The 18519-nt window shown below is 52.8% G+C and overlaps 1 protein-coding gene across 1 annotated transcript in view; it reads right to left on the bottom strand.

Moving 5' to 3' along the window:
• Positions 1-18519, bottom strand: part of GREB1 (growth regulating estrogen receptor binding 1) — a 124816-nt gene that overhangs the window by 35580 nt on the left and 70717 nt on the right. The window contains 11 exon segments of the mRNA XM_043917845.1: positions 1611-1791; positions 2425-2622; positions 3243-3371; positions 4045-4173; positions 5205-5555; positions 8563-8748; positions 10551-10694; positions 11209-11322; positions 14169-14297; positions 15520-15663; positions 17509-17691. Of these exon segments, the coding sequence (XP_043773780.1) occupies positions 1611-1791; positions 2425-2622; positions 3243-3371; positions 4045-4173; positions 5205-5555; positions 8563-8748; positions 10551-10694; positions 11209-11322; positions 14169-14297; positions 15520-15663; positions 17509-17691 (1888 nt within the window).

The raw sequence follows: 18519 nt of genomic DNA, 5'->3' as shown, positions 1-18519 counted from the left end.
ATCATAACCTATTAAAAGCCTGGCTGGGGGGACAGTGTTTACAGAGGCACACTTGCACAATACCCAGTCCATCTGCTTCTCTAGCACAGGGACGCTCACCCAGTTGTCAATGAGTCACCTTTTCTCTCTTGGTCCAACCTGACTGTACACCCATCCCCTTAAGTTCTTTTCTCTAAAGTCCTGTGACCTTGAATTGATCCAAAGAGGACCTAAAATGGTACATTCTCTACCAAATGTTACAGCATAGGACCAGCAATAGGAAGCACTTTGGACAGAGACGGAGGAGACAGTCACCTCTTAGCCTTCCTCTGTGGGACAGGGGCCCCGAGTGTTGTCTTCTGTAAATTGAGGGGAATGGGAAAAAAAATCAGTGCCTCACCTCTTGGGTGGCAAGTTACCACTTGGAAAAACCTAGCCACCAAAGGAAAATGGACAATATAGCTTTTTATATAACTCAGAATGTTCAAATTCGCCCAGTGCTAGATTGGACACCCTTTACCTGGGTGAACTTTAAGGCTCTGGCCAGCCCTGCGCTTCTGTACCCGCTGTAAATTAGAGCCTTCCTCCGAGGTCCGACCCATCATCTTTCCTCCCTCCTCATCCAGGTCAGGGGCGGTGTCTAAACACACAACCCCAGTCTCACGGAAACGCCCAGGAACCCTGCCAGACTCCAAGCTTGAGACCATCTGAAATTTATCCAGATTTACGTTCATTTGAGCCGAGTAAGTGAAATCACCCTGGGAAGGGCAGTAGCTGTGACCCACATGATCCAGAGCTATGAGGCTCTGTCTGGATGGGGTTGGGTAGAGCTCCTCCCATCCGGGTCCCTTTCTGGCACCAGTGCAGCACCCACTGTTCTGCCCCTGCCACCCTTCTCCCCCTAACCCAGCCTGCAATGTTGAGCAAGATGCCCACCTTCTCCACTTTCCATAATGACCCCTTTTAGAGGCCTTTTAGGGCTTCCCTCATAGCTCAGCTGGTAAAGAATCTGCCTGCAATGCAGGAGACCCAGGTTCGATCCCTGGGTCGGGAAGATCCCCTGGAGAAAGAAATGGCATCCCACTCCAGTATTCTTGCCTAGAGAATCCCATAGGCAAGAGAAGCCTGGCAGGCTACAGTTAATGGGGTCACAAACGTCGGACACAACTTAGCGACTAAACCAACACCAGGGGCCACCTGAGATGACCCCTCAGCTAACTTCTGGCCCTACAGTCTGAAACAGTCCCACAGCACCTGCCTACAAATGCCAAGCCCCCAAAATCATTCATCTTTTAAACACTTATACCCACTGTTGCAAATATTATCCATACCTTGGGTGCATGCACGCTCAATCGCTAAGTCATGTCTGACTCTTTGTGATCCCATGGACTGTAGCCTGCCAGGTTCCTCTGTCCATGGGATTTCCCAGGCAAAAATACTGGAGTGGATTGCCATTTCCTTCTCCAAGGGATCTTCCCGACCCAGGGATCAAACTCGCATTTCCTGCAGCGCCAGGCGGATTCTTTACCACTGTGCCACCCATATGATCTACAGGGAAACCCATACGATCCACACATCTTCATTCAAATAAAGGAAATGCCAGCCCTACCCTGTGCCACAGCCAGTCTAACCTCACGAGATCCCAGTGGGCGTGGTCGTGGATGAGGACGAAGAGGGTGTGCGGATTCTGAAAGGAGTTTTGCAGGAAGGACTTGAACTTCGTCTGTGCTTCGGCATCGAGCTTCAGAACATACTGCTCCACCCTCTGCCTGGTCACGTGCTCCTTCTCCAAGCCCAGCTCCAGCAAAACCCCTGCAACACAGTGAAAATACATCAGTAGCTCCAAACGTGGCTGTGAGGTGTTTGAGTCATCAACAGACTCTTGAGCAGGATCTCCCATGTGGCAGGCTTCAAGCTGGGCCCGGAGGCTACAGGGATGGAGGAGTTGAGTCAGGAGGCCAGATACCAGAATATAGTTCACTGACTTGAGTGGAACAGTGGGAATATTCTAGTGACACCTTGCCTTTAACAGTTTATAAAATCATGGACAAGTGGCTTCCTCTGGGCAGCAGCTTCATGAGCTATGAACTGGGGGCGTTAATACTGCCCCCTCTGCTTCGGAAGCAAAGATGATGTTAGAATCCAAATCTGAATGTAGGTACATCAGAGCTTCCGCACCCAGACAGACATCAGACACGCCCTGAAAGACCATGCCGTGTGAAGTTGCTTCACTAATGTCTGACACTTTGTGACCCCACAGACTGTAGCCTGCCAGGCTCCTCTGTCCATGGGATTCTCCAGGCAAGAATACTGGAGTGGGTTGCCATGCCCTTCTCCAGGGGATCTTCCCGACCCAGGGATCAAACCCATGTCTCCTGTGGCTCCTACATTGCAAGCAGCGTCTTTACCGCTGAGCCACCAGGGAAACCCCAAAAGGGCCCATACCTGAATGCCAGACATGGAAGAGGGTCTGCTGATAAGTCACTTCTGAGGGTGGAATACAAATCAGAAAGTCCACCTTCTCAAAGGATCCCAAGTCCAGATTCTGGGTGCTGGAATCGGCGATTGAACACACGTGAGAGAGGAGCTTCTGGGCCACAGCCAGCTGGAAGGGCCGGATGCGGTGGGGCTCCAGATGGTAACCTGGAACCGGAGCCCCCGTCAGGATGAGGTGCACCGGGAGCAGACTGCTACAGCCCTGGACTCTGCAGGGGACTCAAGCAAGGGCCCCATCCGGCTCACACAGGGATGAGGGGACGGGAAAAGACCAGCATTCACTGAGTGCCGGCTCTGGGCTACGCACCATGCTGGTCATGTCACACCCTATTCCTGATTTAAAAATTAAAAGATGAACAGCACTCGGGGATCTCAGGGGCTGAGACCTACTCCACCTGGAGGGGACAAGGACAGGATCCCAGGGAAGCTGATGCTGAGACTGGACTTCTGAAGAGGCTGCAGGTTCTCAGGAAGAGGAGGAGACCAGCAGAGCCCCTCAGGAACACAGCATGAATAAAACATTCCAACAGTGCATTGATAAACTAGAAATCAACTTCAGAGAAAGGAAAGTGTACAGATGTACATCTCAGGGTAAAATGAGACTGTTCTCATTAAAGACTAAAATGAAAGTTAGGTCTACTTTGATGCTAGGAAAACACCTTGCCCACTGGGTGTGCCTCGAACTGTGCTTTCTTGCAAACCGTGGTGGCCCCGGGACGCTGCCCCACCAGTCCGGAGCTTGACCACCGCTCCCCAGCATGACTCACTTGTGCACACAGGTGCCCCGCTGACATCCAGGGATGCTGACTTGGTGACAGAGGAGGCAGTAAGTGAAGAAGAAACAAGGCCTTGATTTTCCTGATGGAATTTGTCCAGCAAAATGTCAATGTCGCCTTCTGCCCCCAAACAGAGAGAACATCAGAAAGGGGTTTTCCATCTCAGGGAAACTCAGCATCAAGGGAACAACCTCTATGTGTTAGGCGCTGTCCTGAGCCTGGGGCACCAGAGCTAGGGTGGCCCATCCTGTGAAAGAGCCCACGGCCTAGGAAGGCAGATGTCCTCAGGAAAATGACATTATGACCCAGTGGGTTTTAGGGCAGGAGGCCAGAGGTCAGGAGGTAGGGGTCTGAGCCCATCCTGGAGAAGGAGGGGCCAGCAAAGTTTCTGGGAGGAAATGGGGTGACTCTTGAGGGGCGAGTAGCCAGGAAAAGAAGGTAGATGGGCACTCAAAGCTTGGAACACACAGAATGAAGCACAGAGAATACACTTCTCCAACAAGAGGCTTTAAGCAACTGAGAGGGGGAGGCAGGAGGGTGATGGACAGAGCCCTGGAGGTGGAGAGGACCATGCACGAGGCGCTCGTGTGCCCCCAAAGGACAGACACCACACAGCCAGAGCAGGAATCAGCCAGCCAGAGACCCCGCACCACGGAAGGGCCACCGCACCTGCAAATCCAGGCCAGCCTCGGCAGCTCACGGGGATGGGCTCTGAGACGGCCTCTCCCTTGTGTCTGTGTATTTCTGCCTCATCAGTGTATGGTGACTTGCACCTGTCTGACTACAAGCGTACCTGGACACAGGGTGCTAAAAAAGGCCCCTAGCGAGTCCACTTTCCCGGTAACCAGCTCATAATTGACTTCTTTCTGGTACTCGGCTGGGGTGAGAAGGCTCTCAGAAAGAATCCGGGCTTGGTATTTTCCTGGAAAACAAACGACAGCTTTGATGGGGCCCTCCACTTAGAATTAGTGCAGGAGCTCTTCGATGGCAGAGTCTGTGTCTGGACCCCTTTCTCCCTCCATCCTCCAAGCCCAGCACCACACCTGGCTAAGAGCAGGGCTTCCTGCTGCTGGTGAAATGAATGAATGGTACACATGCCCCAGAGCCCAGTTTGGAACCTGACTCTCTCCCCCACTTAACCAGCTGTGTAACCCGGGCCGACCCAGCTTCCTCATCTGGAATTCATGGCTGGCAGCTCTATCTACTTCGCAGGACTATCATGAGGACGAAACAGGGCAAAGTTTATGAAATGTGCAGCCCAATGCCTGACGCACCAGAGGCTCCAGTACTGAAGGTACTATTCAAATCAATGTAAAGAATTTATTAAAAAAAACACAGAAGGCATTCAGGATGAAGGAATGATAAGAGATAACGAGGACCCGGCAGAGGAACAATGTGAAATCAGCCCCTCATCTGTGATCCTTTACACTTCCCCCTTCCTCCGGGGACATTTCGCACCCCCCACCCAGTGTCTGCCTCTCCACCAGCACATGGGCTCCAGGAAAGCAGGACATCTCTCCTGTATCCCCAGCCCCCAGGACAGTGGCTGCACATAGTAGGGCTTCAATAAGTGTTTTTATAGTTAATTAGCTGACAGCCTCATTAACCCACACAACCCAGTAAGGTCATTATTTTTTCTCTCCATTATGTAGTTGAAGATGCTGAGGACTGGAGTCACTGATCACAGGTGTGAAGGGGTTTCTGCACATCTATACAGACCCCAAACTTGCCCCCAGTCTCTCAGAGGAACCAGAACTGCAGCACCTTTCATTTCAGGAGGAATGGAATTTTCCAGAATCGTGCTATTCAGGGCACACCAGGGGCTTTGAGAGTTAACTGCAGTTACTAACCAGCGCTGATGCAAACCCCAGGCCCCCGAGGGGCCAACAGCCAGGTGGTGGGGGGTTTTCTGGGGGGTCACCAGAAGCATCCCAGCGGAGGGCCCAGCCTCACCGGTGACGGCGATGCAGGAGTCAATGGCGGCGCTCCGGCAGGCGCAGATGATCACCACGTAGTTGGTCTTGGCCAGCTTGCCCTCGATCAGCAGCCGGAACATCTCGGAGAGGCCCTCGGCCAGAGAGTAGGTGCACTCGATGATGTGCACGCTGTCGTTGCAGGAGCTGGCAGCCAAGCCGGCCAGCCAGGGCAGCTGCGCGGAGGTCACGGGTGCCACGGCGCCCTGCACGGGTGGGAAGGGCTGGGGCGGCGCCTGCTGGTACTGCCGGATCTCCGTCAGATGCGACTCGCGCCACGAGCGCAGGAAGATCTGCTCCAGGTCCTCCATCAGGGGCACCTGGTCCGCCGCTGGCAACGACAAGGCGGGTGGGAGGGGCTTCAGCATCTGCCCCGCCCACACCACGGGGCAGAGATGGGGAGACGCGTGGTACCCCAGTGTCCACCTGATACAATCTGAATAATCCACATCCAAAACAGAGGAAGGCTGCAAACGCAGCCCTCATCTCGTCTGCCTAAAAGAACCACTACTTTTGAGTGCTTCTCAGCCTTTTTCCCCCCACGTGCTGGAATTTTTTGTTGTGCAGTCGCTCAGTCGTGTCTGACTCTTTGTGACCCCATGGCCTGCAGTACACCAGGCTTCCCTGTCCTTCACTATCTCCAGGAGCCTGCTCAAACTCATGTCCAATGAGGCAGTGATGCCATCCAACCATCTCATCCTCTGTCGACCCCTTTTCCTCCTGCCCTCATCTTTGCCAGCATCAGAGTCTTAAATCACTATGAACTGAACTGAAAGTCATTCAGTCCTGTCTGACTCTCTGTGACCCCATGGACTGTAGAGCCCACCAGGCTCCTCTGTCCGTGGAACTCTCCAGGCAAGAATACTGGAGTGGGTTGCCATGCCCTTCTCCAGGGGATCTTCCCCACCCAGGGATCGAACCTGGGTCTCCCACTTTGTGGGCACATTCTTTACCATCTGGGCTACCAGGGAAGCCCTTTTAATCACTACAATGGGTTTAAATCACTGTTAATGATTGTGGGGAAATCACTTCAGGATGTATCCGCCTCCTTACCATCATGCCAGCATCAAACCACAATCATGATGTTTACAGCTTTCACACACAGCACTGTTACCAGGCGCTTGATGTCCCGTGACTTGGAGGCACCATCACAGACTTAGCAACACTGATCTATCATTGACCCTTGCATTGCTTCTGAGTAAGCACCTTCAAAAATACGTCTGCAGGACACAGCATTATGTAAAAGACATAACTTCCTGAGCCTAAATGGACCTACAGAGCTGACTGGCAACACATTATCAGACTGTCTGCAGAGGGTCTAAATATGACAACTTACCATCACATTAACAAACCACAACAACACGTCTTCTACTGCACCCCTAGTTCTATTGGATACCACCATTTGGGTTCTTATCATCAACTGAATTGAGAAAAACTCCATTTGTTTGATTTTTTAACTTTGTACTTCTTTGACAACTAGCGAGACTGAGTACTTTCAACATTTTTCCCTATAATTATTTTCTGGTTTACATGTCAGAACTTTACATTTGGGTGAGCCAGTGGAAAGAGAGCCACAGTTTGATTTAGAAAACGTGTCCCCATCCAGCTACACCCAGCACCAGCTGTGGAGCCTTGAGCTATCTTAGGATACAGCTTTCTGATCTGAAAAAATAGGGATCACACCACTTCCTCATGGGGCTGCGCCAAAACTGGATTAGATAAGCTGTTGTATCTCCTGTCTTTTTAAAGTCTTTCCCTGGAGCCCACAGCCCCTTCCAGAAGCACCACCACCCATTAAAGCAATCGCAAGAGCTGCCCACACTCACCATGCTTGTCTCCTCGCCTCCATCCCCTCTGACCCATTCCAGTGTGGGTTTTGTCCCCACTCTCCTCATATCTCTACCCACCCGGGTTGACAGTGGTTTCCACATGCCCCAACCCAACAGTCAGTCATCAGCCAGCCCTCAATTCTCGGCCATTAATGAAATGAAGTCAGATCATATCTAAAACTGAAAGTCACTCAGTCGTGTCTGACTCTTTGTGACCCCATGGACTACAGCCCACCAGGCTACATGGAATTTCCCGGGGAAAAATACTGGAGTTGGTTACCATTCCCTTCTCCAGGGGACCCACCCGAACCAAGTATTGAACCTGGGTCTCCTCCACTGCAGGCAGATTCTTTACCCATCTGAGCCACCAGGGAAGCCCAGATCCTATCTGTCCCCTGCCTGAAAGCATTCCAGTGGTGCTTTGGACTGAATTGTGTCCCCCTCCATTCATACATTGAAGTGTTAACCCCCAAAGTGACTATATTTAGCGAGAGGGCCTTTAAAGAAGTAGCTAAGGTTAAGTGGATTCATAAGGGTGGGGTCCTAGGCCAGTAGGATGGGTGTCCCTATAAGAAAAGGAAGCAACTTTGGAGTTCACCCTCTGTCCCCACACACATGCATGAAGGAAAGGCCATGGGAGGACACAGCCGTCCGCAAGCCAGGAAGAGAGGGCCTCCCCAGAACCCCACCATGGGGCCACTCTGACCTTGGACTTCCAGCCTCCAGAACTATGAGAAGATAAAACCTCTGTGGCTTAAGCACAGTCTGTGGTATTTTGCTACGGCAGCCTGAGCAAATAAACACAAGTTGTTCTCACCGTGTCTGACATACAGACTTTTGACCTTAGCCTGAGGCCCTGTCGGCTCTCTGACAACACCCTCACTCTCAGGTTCTCACTAGGAGGCCTCCCTGGCTCCTGCTGACCTGGGGTGCCATGCTCCCACCCGCCCCTCGGCCCTTGCCCACCCCCCCGACTCTGCTTCCCTGAGATCTTCACAAGCCTGGCTCCCCCTCATCACTCAGATCTCGACTCAGAGACACCTTTCCCGACGACCTGAATCAGCCCACAACCACCCACCCCACTCCCATTGCTTCTTTTCCTCTTGTTTACTGTATCTCTCTCCTACAGAATCCTTGAGGGCAGAGCCTTTGTGGTATTCCTGCTGTATCTCTGCACCTAGAATGGCAGGGAAATCACTTTTGAAAAAAATATATATATATGGTTGCATCAGGTCTTCGTTGTGACACGTGGGGTCTTAGTTCCCCAACCCACGTCCTCTGCGTTCCAAGGCAGATTCGTAACCACTGGATCACCAGGCAAGTCCCAGGAAGTCGTATTTGAATTCTCACTGCCATCCCAGCCCCTCAGGTGATGACCACTGCAGTGACCTGACGACAGAGGCCGTCTTCAGAAGGGCTCTGAGTGAGGGTCCGTGATCAGGCCATGTGCACGTCCCTCCTTCAGTGATTATTCCACCAGTGGTCCCCGCGAAATGGGAGGGGACTCACCCAGCTGGACGAGATAGTAGACGGTCAGCAGGAGCTGCATCTCCTCCGAGATGGGCTGAATGGTGGAGGCCCCGTACTGCTCGTAGGCTCTGGAGATGGACTGCGAGTTCTGGTAGCACGTGTATAGCAGGGGGCTCACGACCACGTCGTTCAGGTTGCCGCAGAGGTAGGGGAAGTTCCCGTGGCCTGGGGGTGGGGGCACAGCATGGCTTGGCAACTGGCCTCAGGCACAATGCGTGATCCCCACAGGTGCACACGTGCGTGCTCAGTCGTATCCAACTCTTTGTGACCCTGTGGACCATAGCTCACCAGGCTCCTCTGTCCATGGGATTCTCCAGGCAAGAATACTGGAAGGGGTTGCCCTGCCCTCCTCCAGGGGATCTTCCCCACCCAGGGATCGAACCTGCATCTCCTGTGCCTCCTGCATTGCAGGCAGATTCTTTACCACTGAGCCAGCAGGGAAGCCTGGGGGTCTCGGCATGAAAGGGAGTGAAAACATGCAGGCCAGCTGCACTTGAGGCAACTCAAGCTCCTTTGTGGGGAAATCTTGAACTCTCAGCTTGTGATGGTTTGTGCACCTGCTCTCATAACTGACAGGGGCTGTAGCTTATTCATTTGCTTATTTATGAATTTATGCTTATTATTATATGCTTATTATTTGCTTATAAATGAGTTTGCTTATTCATTTGAAAGTCTCCATCTTTTTGGCACCAGCGATCAGTTTCATGGAAGGCAGTTTTTCCACAGACCCAGGGTAGGGGTGGGATTATGGTCTGGGGATGATTCAAGAACATTACATTTACTGTGCACTTTATTTTTATTATTATTATATCAGCTCCACCTCCGATCATTGGGCATTAGATCCCGGACATTGAAGACCCCAGATTTAGTCCAATTTCTTATGTTACAGCTGAGTATACTAAGGCCCAGAGAGAATTACTAAAGCTGCTCGGCCATCACCCATGCCTCCCAGCCTCCCAGCCCCCCAGGACTCCTCGATGAGCTGAGTTAGGAAAATAAACCACTGTACAGATCAGAGACTCCAAACATTGACAGAACTTGACAAATGCTTCAGCAAATGGTACAAGATTAATTCTGACGGCAGCCCTCAGAGGCAGGACAGCCCAGGCCAGATCTATTTATTAACTAGGTTACCCTCAGCAAGAAGCTTCACTTCCTCAAGCCTCAGTCTCTGCATGTGTAAAATGAGGTGAAGATATCAAACCCTTGTGTGGTTGCTGAGATGATTAAATGTGGTAAGTGCCTGCAGGGTACCGTGTACTCAGACGGCCTCCGTTTATTCACCAGACACGCACTGAGTAGACACCTGCTGTGTGCAGGCACCACGCTCAGCTCCGGGGAAATCTAGACTGGGACACAGTTCACAGCCTCAAGAAAATTGCTTACCAAACCTGAGGGTGCGCTGGGGTCCCCTGAAAGGCTTCCTAAAACACAGACTGCCAGACCCCACCACAGAGCCTCTGATTCCAACTGGGGCCTGGTTCTGATTCTGGGATGGGTGGGCCTGGGAATTCACATCTTTATTGAGCTCCTGGATGATGCTGTTTTTGCTGGTCCAGGAACCACAATTTGGGGAGCACTGCTCACAAACCTTCTGGTTTATCAGAGGCAACAGAAAGAATTACTCTTAGGGGAAGGATGTGACATTTGTCATAAAAAAGGCACAAAGATGCTACAGCGGGGCCCAGATAAAAGGGTTAGAACAAACGAACAAGCAAATGGTCATCACGGAACAGGGCCGTCTCAAGGAAAACAGTGATGGGCTCTGAAACTTCTGGCATCTGATCAGGGGCCACCCCAGTGATCGGTCTGCTTGGTTGTCTCATTGCCCTGGAAACGGCTTTAGAAGTTTTCCCAGGAGGACAACTTGGAGTGGAGTCAGACTGGGATGATGTGTCATATTGTCTGTTTCTCATGTATTCCCTGGGCTCCCCAACCTTCCGCCCCCGGTCCATTGCTGTACTTGCCTTTAAAGATCACTGGCTTGGCCTTGCATATCTTCAACAAGTTATCGGGAACGGACACTGGTTCTCCGGAGGCCACAACAGGAAAGGTGACTGAAGCTGGTCCCACCAAGCCGACCTGGGGCATGCAGGTCACACCTGCGCTTTCTAGGGACACGCCGAGAGCGTGAAGAGGATACGTCAGACAGGGCATCCACCTCCGGCAGACCTGACATCAGGCCAGTCAACGCACCTGCTACAACTCGACCTTCTCTGCACCTCCAGGAGCACCCAAGTCTGGGAACCACAGGTTCCTGAGTCAAAAGATCTTAAAGGTCACTGGGTCCCCCTTCCCCACCGAACAACCCAGTTTTCTCTTCTTCAATGTCCCTGCCAAGTGACAAGCAAGCCTTTTAGAAAAAAATTCCTCTAAGATCAGGGAACTCAATACTGCCCAGGAATCCTGGGCTTTGTGAAGCAAGTCTAATACATGAGAAAGAGACTCTTTCGTTATACTGGTGTGCCTCCCTAGAACTTTCTCACCCATACATATGAAAGCATGTGTGTACACACACACATATGCACACACGAACATGCATGTGCTCATACACACACATTCACACACACACACACACCCCACCAGTTCCCAAGCCTTGCATCTGGGGCTGGCTCCATCACTTACCATACTTGGCTCTGGTCCCCGCTCCCTGGGGGTAGCCACCATCCGAAGCTGATGGAGATTCTGGAGACCAGCCTTTGTGGCGTTTTTTTGGGGGGCCGGAGTTTGATAAGATACCTAGACAACGTTCAGAGTGTGAATTAGGCTATCACCAAAGACATGCTTCATCAAAATGTTCCCCTGAGCTGGAGAACACTTGTTATTTTTTTTAAAGCACAGCTTTACAATGCATTTTAGCATCTAGTGCATTTTAGCTTCCCTGGTGGCTCACATGGGAAAGAATCTGCTTGTGATGCAAAAGAGCCCGTTTGATCCGGGTTTGGAAGATCCCCTGGAGGAGGACACAGCAACCCACTCCAGTATTCTTGCCCGGAGAATCCCATGGACAGAGGAGCCTGGTGGGCTACAGTCCATGGGGTTGCAAAGACTCGGACGTGACTGAGCAACTAACCAACAGTTTAGAGGAAGTATCTAGGCTTAAAGAAATATCCTGTTGACCTCTATAAACGTTTCATTCCAAAGCTGTGTCAGTGTCTAAGCTTTAGCTCTCTGAGCCTTACCTCCTTCATCATTACAATGGGATCATAAAACCTACTCTGAAAGGTGACTTCATCAAGACTAAAGAGAATATACGTAAGGCACAAAATTTGGGGCCAATAAATGGTAGCCACCAAGTCCAGATCCTCCCTTCTCCAGGGGATCTTCCCAATCCAGGGATTGAACCCAGGTCTCTCACACTGCAGGTGGGTTCTTCACCAACTGAGCCACCAGGGAAGCCCAAGAATACTGGAGTGGGTAGCCTATCCCTTCTCCAGTGGATCTTCCCGACCCAGCAATCGAACCCAGGTCTCCCACACTGCAGGCAGATTCTTTATGTCTGAACTACAGGGAAGTCCATCATCGTCTCCACATTCAAGCAAATTAATACTTGTTTCTGTAGACAAGCCCCAGCGGCAGTCAACCCTCCACCACAGTTTCACCACTCGGGGGCAGTACCGATCCACCTGTGCACCTCTCCCCATCCCAGCCCTGAAAGCTAATTTCAGGCTAAAAAAATCCAGGGGAACAGAAGCTGGTACCCACTGCCACTAATGAGTCATCCTGCCCACGCCAGAACAGCGTGAGCGTGACTCATGCTCTGTTCTTGGATTCTTCAAAATACCAAGAACTGGTTACCACATTTTTGGGGACCAATCTGACACAAAATTTCCCTTACCTTTAGCGCTTTATGTTCAACCATGATGCATTATACAAAGTCTAAACTTTAAAACACTCTATTCCTGGATGCAACCCTCTCCCAAGGAAATCAGGATCCCAGTATGTCCACACACCTCCCGATGACCAACCCCACCCCCCATCCCCGCCCCAAGCTCCTGGTGATTCTAAACCATAACCAGGGTTGAGAACCACTGGTTTAGAGCAGTGTTTCTCCAAATCTAGCCAGAGACAAAGCTGGACAAAACCAGGAGGAGCTTGTTCCAAGCGTCTGCTCCTGGGCACACCTCAACCTACAGAAGAAGATCTCCAGAAATGATAGGAAACACTTAGCCACAAGCACCCCTGCTTGCGCTTAGATGTGCTGCAGTTTGAGAATTATTGCTTCTGAGTCTCTTAAAAATAACCCAAAGTTATTTTCACCTCTTCTTTAGACCGACTGAAAATGAATGAAACGAAGTGAGTAAAACATTTAAAGACATGAAGTTCTTTGCTTGCAAAGAGCTTTCCCACAGGTGGGCTCCTCTGACCCCTGCAACCTCTGCGGCAGCTTCTGTCACCTTGATGTCATTTAGAACCATATCTTCGTTTCCCCACACATCTGTCCTCAAGAGCGGGGAAGAGCTCCCACACAGAAGGAGATGCCGGCTCCTCTAAAAGCCATGTTAAACTACCAGAGGAGGAAGGGCTATGGGATGGGGCCTCAGTATAAAGGCAGAAGGTCTGCAGGTGTTTTCTTCCTTTGGGGTGCTAACTGCCTCTACACGGACCCTAAGCTCCTCATGCGTGCGTGCTAAGTCACTTCTGTTGTGTCTGACGTTACAGCCCTGTAGCCCGCCAGGCTCCTCTGTCCATGGGGATTCTCCAGGTAAGAATACTGGAGTGGGTTGCCATGCCCTCCTCCAGAGGATCTTCCCCAAAGCTTTCCCAAAACGATGTCACCAGGAGCTGCCCCTGTGGACCAACCATTTCTGGCCATGTGTCCTGGTGCTGGGAAGGGGGACCCTATTTGGCATTTGGAGAGAGACAAGCCTTCAACTGTAGCCCACTCCCTGCAGGCACTGCAACACCCAGACCCCAAGCTGGGACTACGCAGAAAGGGACTCTGCACATTTCCTACCTCCCCCGCCCCGCCCCGCCCCCACCCCATCCCATCCTGTGCAGGGCAGCATTTCCGCTGAGAACCACTGAGCCCCCAGATCCTTGTCACACACTCCGTGTAGCTTCAGAAGCGGTTTCTTGAAACAGACGCCACCCTGCCCAGAGCAGGCCTCAGGCACGGGACTCCGAGGCTCCAGCTGTGCCCTTAATGGTGCAAGCCCCCTGTCTCTACCAGCACCCATTGCATCCTCCAGGCCAGGCTCCACGCAGTAACTGGACTCCCAGGACACGTGACAATGACTGTTCCTGGGAACGTCACCAGCCCAGAGGGCGACAGACCACCACTCATAACGGGCTCCCACTTCGTCCTGGCACACACCCATCACCCAGATTGGGGGCAGAAGCCACGTGCCTACCTACCCGCAGCACTGGAGGCTGGACACACTCCCAGAGACTCCCCCAGCACTGGAGGCTGGACACACTCCCAGAGACGCAGGAGGTGTCTGCTGATCCAGCCTGACTCATTCCAACTCCAGGAGGCTCAGGGGCCCCGGCGCGGTGGCTCCCATGTCCCCCACCCGCCACCGCCGTGGCCCAGAGCAGAGCAAGCACCCCCCACCTCCTCAGAACAGGACGGTCAAGGTTACCTAAGGCCGAGGGGCGTGGCACTGCAGACAGGCGATTCTTCACCAGCGGCTGGTGCTTCGGGGAATCTTTGCCGTTGAAAACAGCTGGACCCAGGGCAGCAGTTAGGGCGGAGTGATCGGGGGCTGGTCCTGAGAGCAGAGACAAAGAGGGGAGACCATGGGACGCTCTGGGAGCCCAGCAAGCAGGAAATGGCTCTCCCTCCGTTGAACAAATTAGCTTTCCACTGATGTGGCCCGTCAGAGGTCAGGACTCTTGACAGTGATTCTGTCCACCCCCAGCCTCCCGAGAAAGCAGACACACATGGACATGCACACACGTGCACACACAGGACACACGCTCCCACACACGCTCCACTGAGCACTCCTGGTGAGAGAAGGGCCCGTGGGGGTCCCAGGATTCCAGGAGCACCCCTGCACCTGCTCCACCTCCTCCCACCCTCTCGCTCACCCTCCCGGGTTCAGGGTCACGTCAAATATGCTCAGGAAAGCAGTCGGATTTGCCGTCGCCCAGGGTCAGACTACATATAGGATCTGGGGCTCCCCGGGCCTCCGGAGGATTCTGGGGGCAATTGTGGGCTCTGCTCTAAGTCACCGACATGGGCCAGAATGGTGTGGGGGGTACTTCAGAGTCAGGAGGAGCACCGAACATCCCCTATGTCGAGGTGGCGGCTCTGAAGCCAGACGCCCCCTGTCTGAGCCCCACGCTGCCTCGAACTCATGGTACAACCTTCCTGAACGTTACACCCCCTCCCTGTGCGTCCACCTTCTCATCTAGAGGGTGGGGGTAATATTAGAGCCACTGTGAGGACGACGGAGTTAACAGAAGGTTGCAAGCAGTAAGTATTTGCTATCACTGTCATCATGTTTAATTTTTATAATCACCCTGCAAATTAGACAGAAAAGATTCTCTCCAAGTGTACAGAGGAAACGGAGAGTCGCAGAGTTAAAATGAGCTGCCCCAAATCTCTCAGCGAGGAGGCGGCAGCGCTGGAAGGGGGACAGGGGGCCTCTGGGGGGAGTGCATTCCCCGCTCAGCCTTTTCGCTGTGGTTGCTGAACCACATGCAGCAGGGGCCCGGGGCCCCTCAGCAGAACCCCCTGGGCAGGAGGACCCCCAACCACCAACCCCCCCGCCAGAGCCCTTGCGAAGGAGGTTGCTGTCTACTTGCCATCAGCTGTCATGCTTATTAGGTGTGTTTCGCATGGTCGAGGCCAAGTTCACGAAGCTGAAATACCTGCTATCAAACCCTACTGCCCGTGATAGCCTAGGCAAGCATCTTCGCACCTCCGATTTTCAGCTGGGGAAACTAAAACCGACTCCCAACACCTCCAGCGCTGTGCCACCACCTCACCTGCCTGCGGGGCTCCCAGCGGGGCGCTCGGGGTTGTCCCGGGACCAGGCTCGCCGGGGAAGGGGGCCGGGGGCCCAGAGCTGTCCAGCGGCGGGAACAGAGAGCTGGAGCACGCACCCACGGACACCTGCCGGCTTCTGAACTCTGCGGGGGAAGAGGCACTCGTGACAGGCAGCTCCTGCTCCTCCCCAACAGCGACCCATGACTTCCGAGGCCAGAACTCGGCCTGCGGGAGAGCCAGGCGCCGAGATAACCGCAAGGGTGCCAACACCTTCCCCACTGATGCTTTGGTGCAGCTGGGGCGGGGGAGGCTGGGGTGGGGGGGCATTCCCCAGGCTCGGTCTCTGGGGAAGCCACTTGAGGGACAGTCCTCTTGCCAGCAGCAGGAGCAGTGGTGACCATTTGGGAAGAAGGGAAAAACACATGATGCAAACAAGAGCTCCAAGTCCAGGGACGAACAGCATTACAGGAAAAACACATGATGCAAATGAAAGCTTCAAGTCCAAGGGACGAACAGCATTACTCAAAGGTGAAGGAACAGCTGGCTTCCCTGGTGGCCCAGACGGAAAGAATCTGCCTTCAGTGTAGGAGACCCGGGCTCCATCCCTGGATCTGAACAATCCCCTGGAGGAGGGCATGGCAACCCACTCCAGTATTCTTGCCTGGGGAATTTCACAGACAGAGGAGTCTGACAGACTGCAGTCCCTGGGGTCTCAAAGAGTCGGGCACGACTGAGCAACTAACACAACAATAACAAAGGCAGAGCCAATACTTTCCTCCACCCTCTAAAATCACTCTCCGTTGGGAAGATTACCTCCCAGTGAGGTATCGAACCTGAGAGGGGCTTTGTCACAGCAAGTGATCAAGGACTCTTGGCTGGTCCCACAAGGGGAAGAACCACTTCCTCTTCGGGACCTACAAAATGACAGGCATGTATATGGTAGGAGCTCAAGAAATATTTATTGAGGGATGTGGCAACCCAGTCCAGTATTCTTGCCTGGAGAATCCCATGGAGAGAGGAGCCTGGTGGGCTACTGTCCATAGGGTGGCAAAGAGTCAGACATGACTGAGCAAATTTTTTGCAAGCAAAAAAAAAAGGGACAGGGAGGAGAGGAGTGATGGGAGGGGACAGGCGGTGAATGCCTAGAACCAGCCCCTCCTGAAGCCCCTTTTTTCTACTCACAGAAGCTGGCTGGGATATTCCAGGTGACCAGAGAGCACCAACACAGACAAGTGAGGGACAACAGGCTGCCTCTCCTGGGCACCTCGCTGAGAACCCTTCTAGGACACGTCCCTCCACAGTTGGTTGATGGGAGAAGGGGCATCTCAGTGGGGTCTGGAAAATCCAGCCCCTCCCTCTGTCTCCAGAGCTGACTGCAGCCAGGAGGATACAGGGCGACAGAAGAGAAGGATGGAGGGAGGCCCTTCCTAAAGCTGAAGCCCGCTCTCTTCTGCCAGCCCCAGCCCCAGGAAGCTGATCTTTTCTGTTCGTGGTTGACAGGGCTGCGGGGCAGGGAGGCAGGCTCTCTGGACTGAGCTTTCTCTAAGTCGGGGCTTCTCAACTTCAGCACCATTGACAGTGGGCTGCACAATTCTCTGCGGAGGGCTGCCCCGGGCACAGCATCCTTGGCCTCCATCTATGAGATGCCAGGGGCTCCCTGCCATCACAATGGTTAACAGTGTTTCCAGACATCGCCAAATATCCCTGGGGGAAAGAATCACCCCCGGTTGAGAATCTCGCCCCAGATACTTACCACAAGAAGACCCCACACCATGTGGCCCTGTGTGAGCGTTCAAAGCGCCCATACAATTAGACTGATGCTATAAACTGGACGCCCAGAGGGCGACATTGCATTTTGATTTCGTAGGGCTGACCTTTTGCCCACCACGTGCACTGCAGAGCAGTCTCAGCCCAGAGTCAGGCCAACAGGCCCCTGGCTGGCCTGGAGGTGCCCCCTTCACATGGCCCACCCCACAGAGCTTGCTCACCTGAGCCTTTCCAGCAAATGAGAGGCCCTTTGGTCAGAGCCCCCTGGGCGTTGCGGACCAGGTAGTACTTCAAGTGTTTCTGCTTCTTGGGCTGCGTGGTCAGCTTCAGGTTGATGTGATTGGAGAATTCCGTGAAGTAACAGAAGCCCTTCTTGCCACAGCCCACACAATTCCCAGAGAAACCTGGGGGAGCAAACAAACCATGATCATCCCCCCTGACACCCAAGACCCCCCCAAGTGAACCACCGTTCACTACACGTTCACGTCGTGAACCACCAACCAGAGAGGTCCAGGAGGCAAAGGTCGCTGTCAGCTCACGCAGGTCCAGGGGTCAAGATGCCCTTGACACAAACAAAACACCTTAACCAAGGAGACGCTGGGTCATAGAGATGAGCCCAGGCAAAAGCATGGAAGACGGCACTTGCTTAGGGGCACATTTAAAGCCTGTGCCTCCTATGGGACAGGATAAGAACCATCCCATTCATCTGTCCACACTAACTGAGCACCTGCAATAATGTGGTGTGTCCCCATGGTCTTTGGGCTTCTCAGATGGTGCCTGTTGTAAGGAAACCACCTGCTAATGCCAGAGACATGAGAGATGCAGGTTCGATCCCTGGGCCAGGAAGATCCCCTGGAGGAGGTCATGACAACCCACTCCAGTGTTCTTACCTGGAAAATCTCATGGATAGAGGAGCTTCATGGGCTATAGTCCATAGGGTCACAAAAGAGTCAGACATGACTTAGTGAATAAACAATAAATGTTTATACTGTAGTCCAACACATGAATTGAGGAAATATTTGATGTTTGAGCATCACCAGCAGAAATAAAGTGACTATATTCTGTGTATGTAATATGCACACAAAGTGTTTCTAGTTGGTGGGGATGGAGGTGGAAGGAAGAGCTTTGATTAAAGTATAAGTAAGTACAAGCCTTAAGTACTTGAAATTATGTTTCCCAGGTGGTTCAGGGGTAACAAAACTGCCTGCCAAGGCAGGAGACACAGGTTCAAC

The sequence above is a fragment of the Cervus elaphus genome, chromosome 11 (genome assembly GCF_910594005.1).
Source record: "Cervus elaphus chromosome 11, mCerEla1.1, whole genome shotgun sequence".
In the NCBI taxonomy this organism is placed as follows: Eukaryota; Metazoa; Chordata; class Mammalia; order Artiodactyla; family Cervidae; genus Cervus; species Cervus elaphus.
Note: the sequence above shows the minus strand (reverse complement) of the source record. Positions and strands in the feature narration are given on the sequence as shown.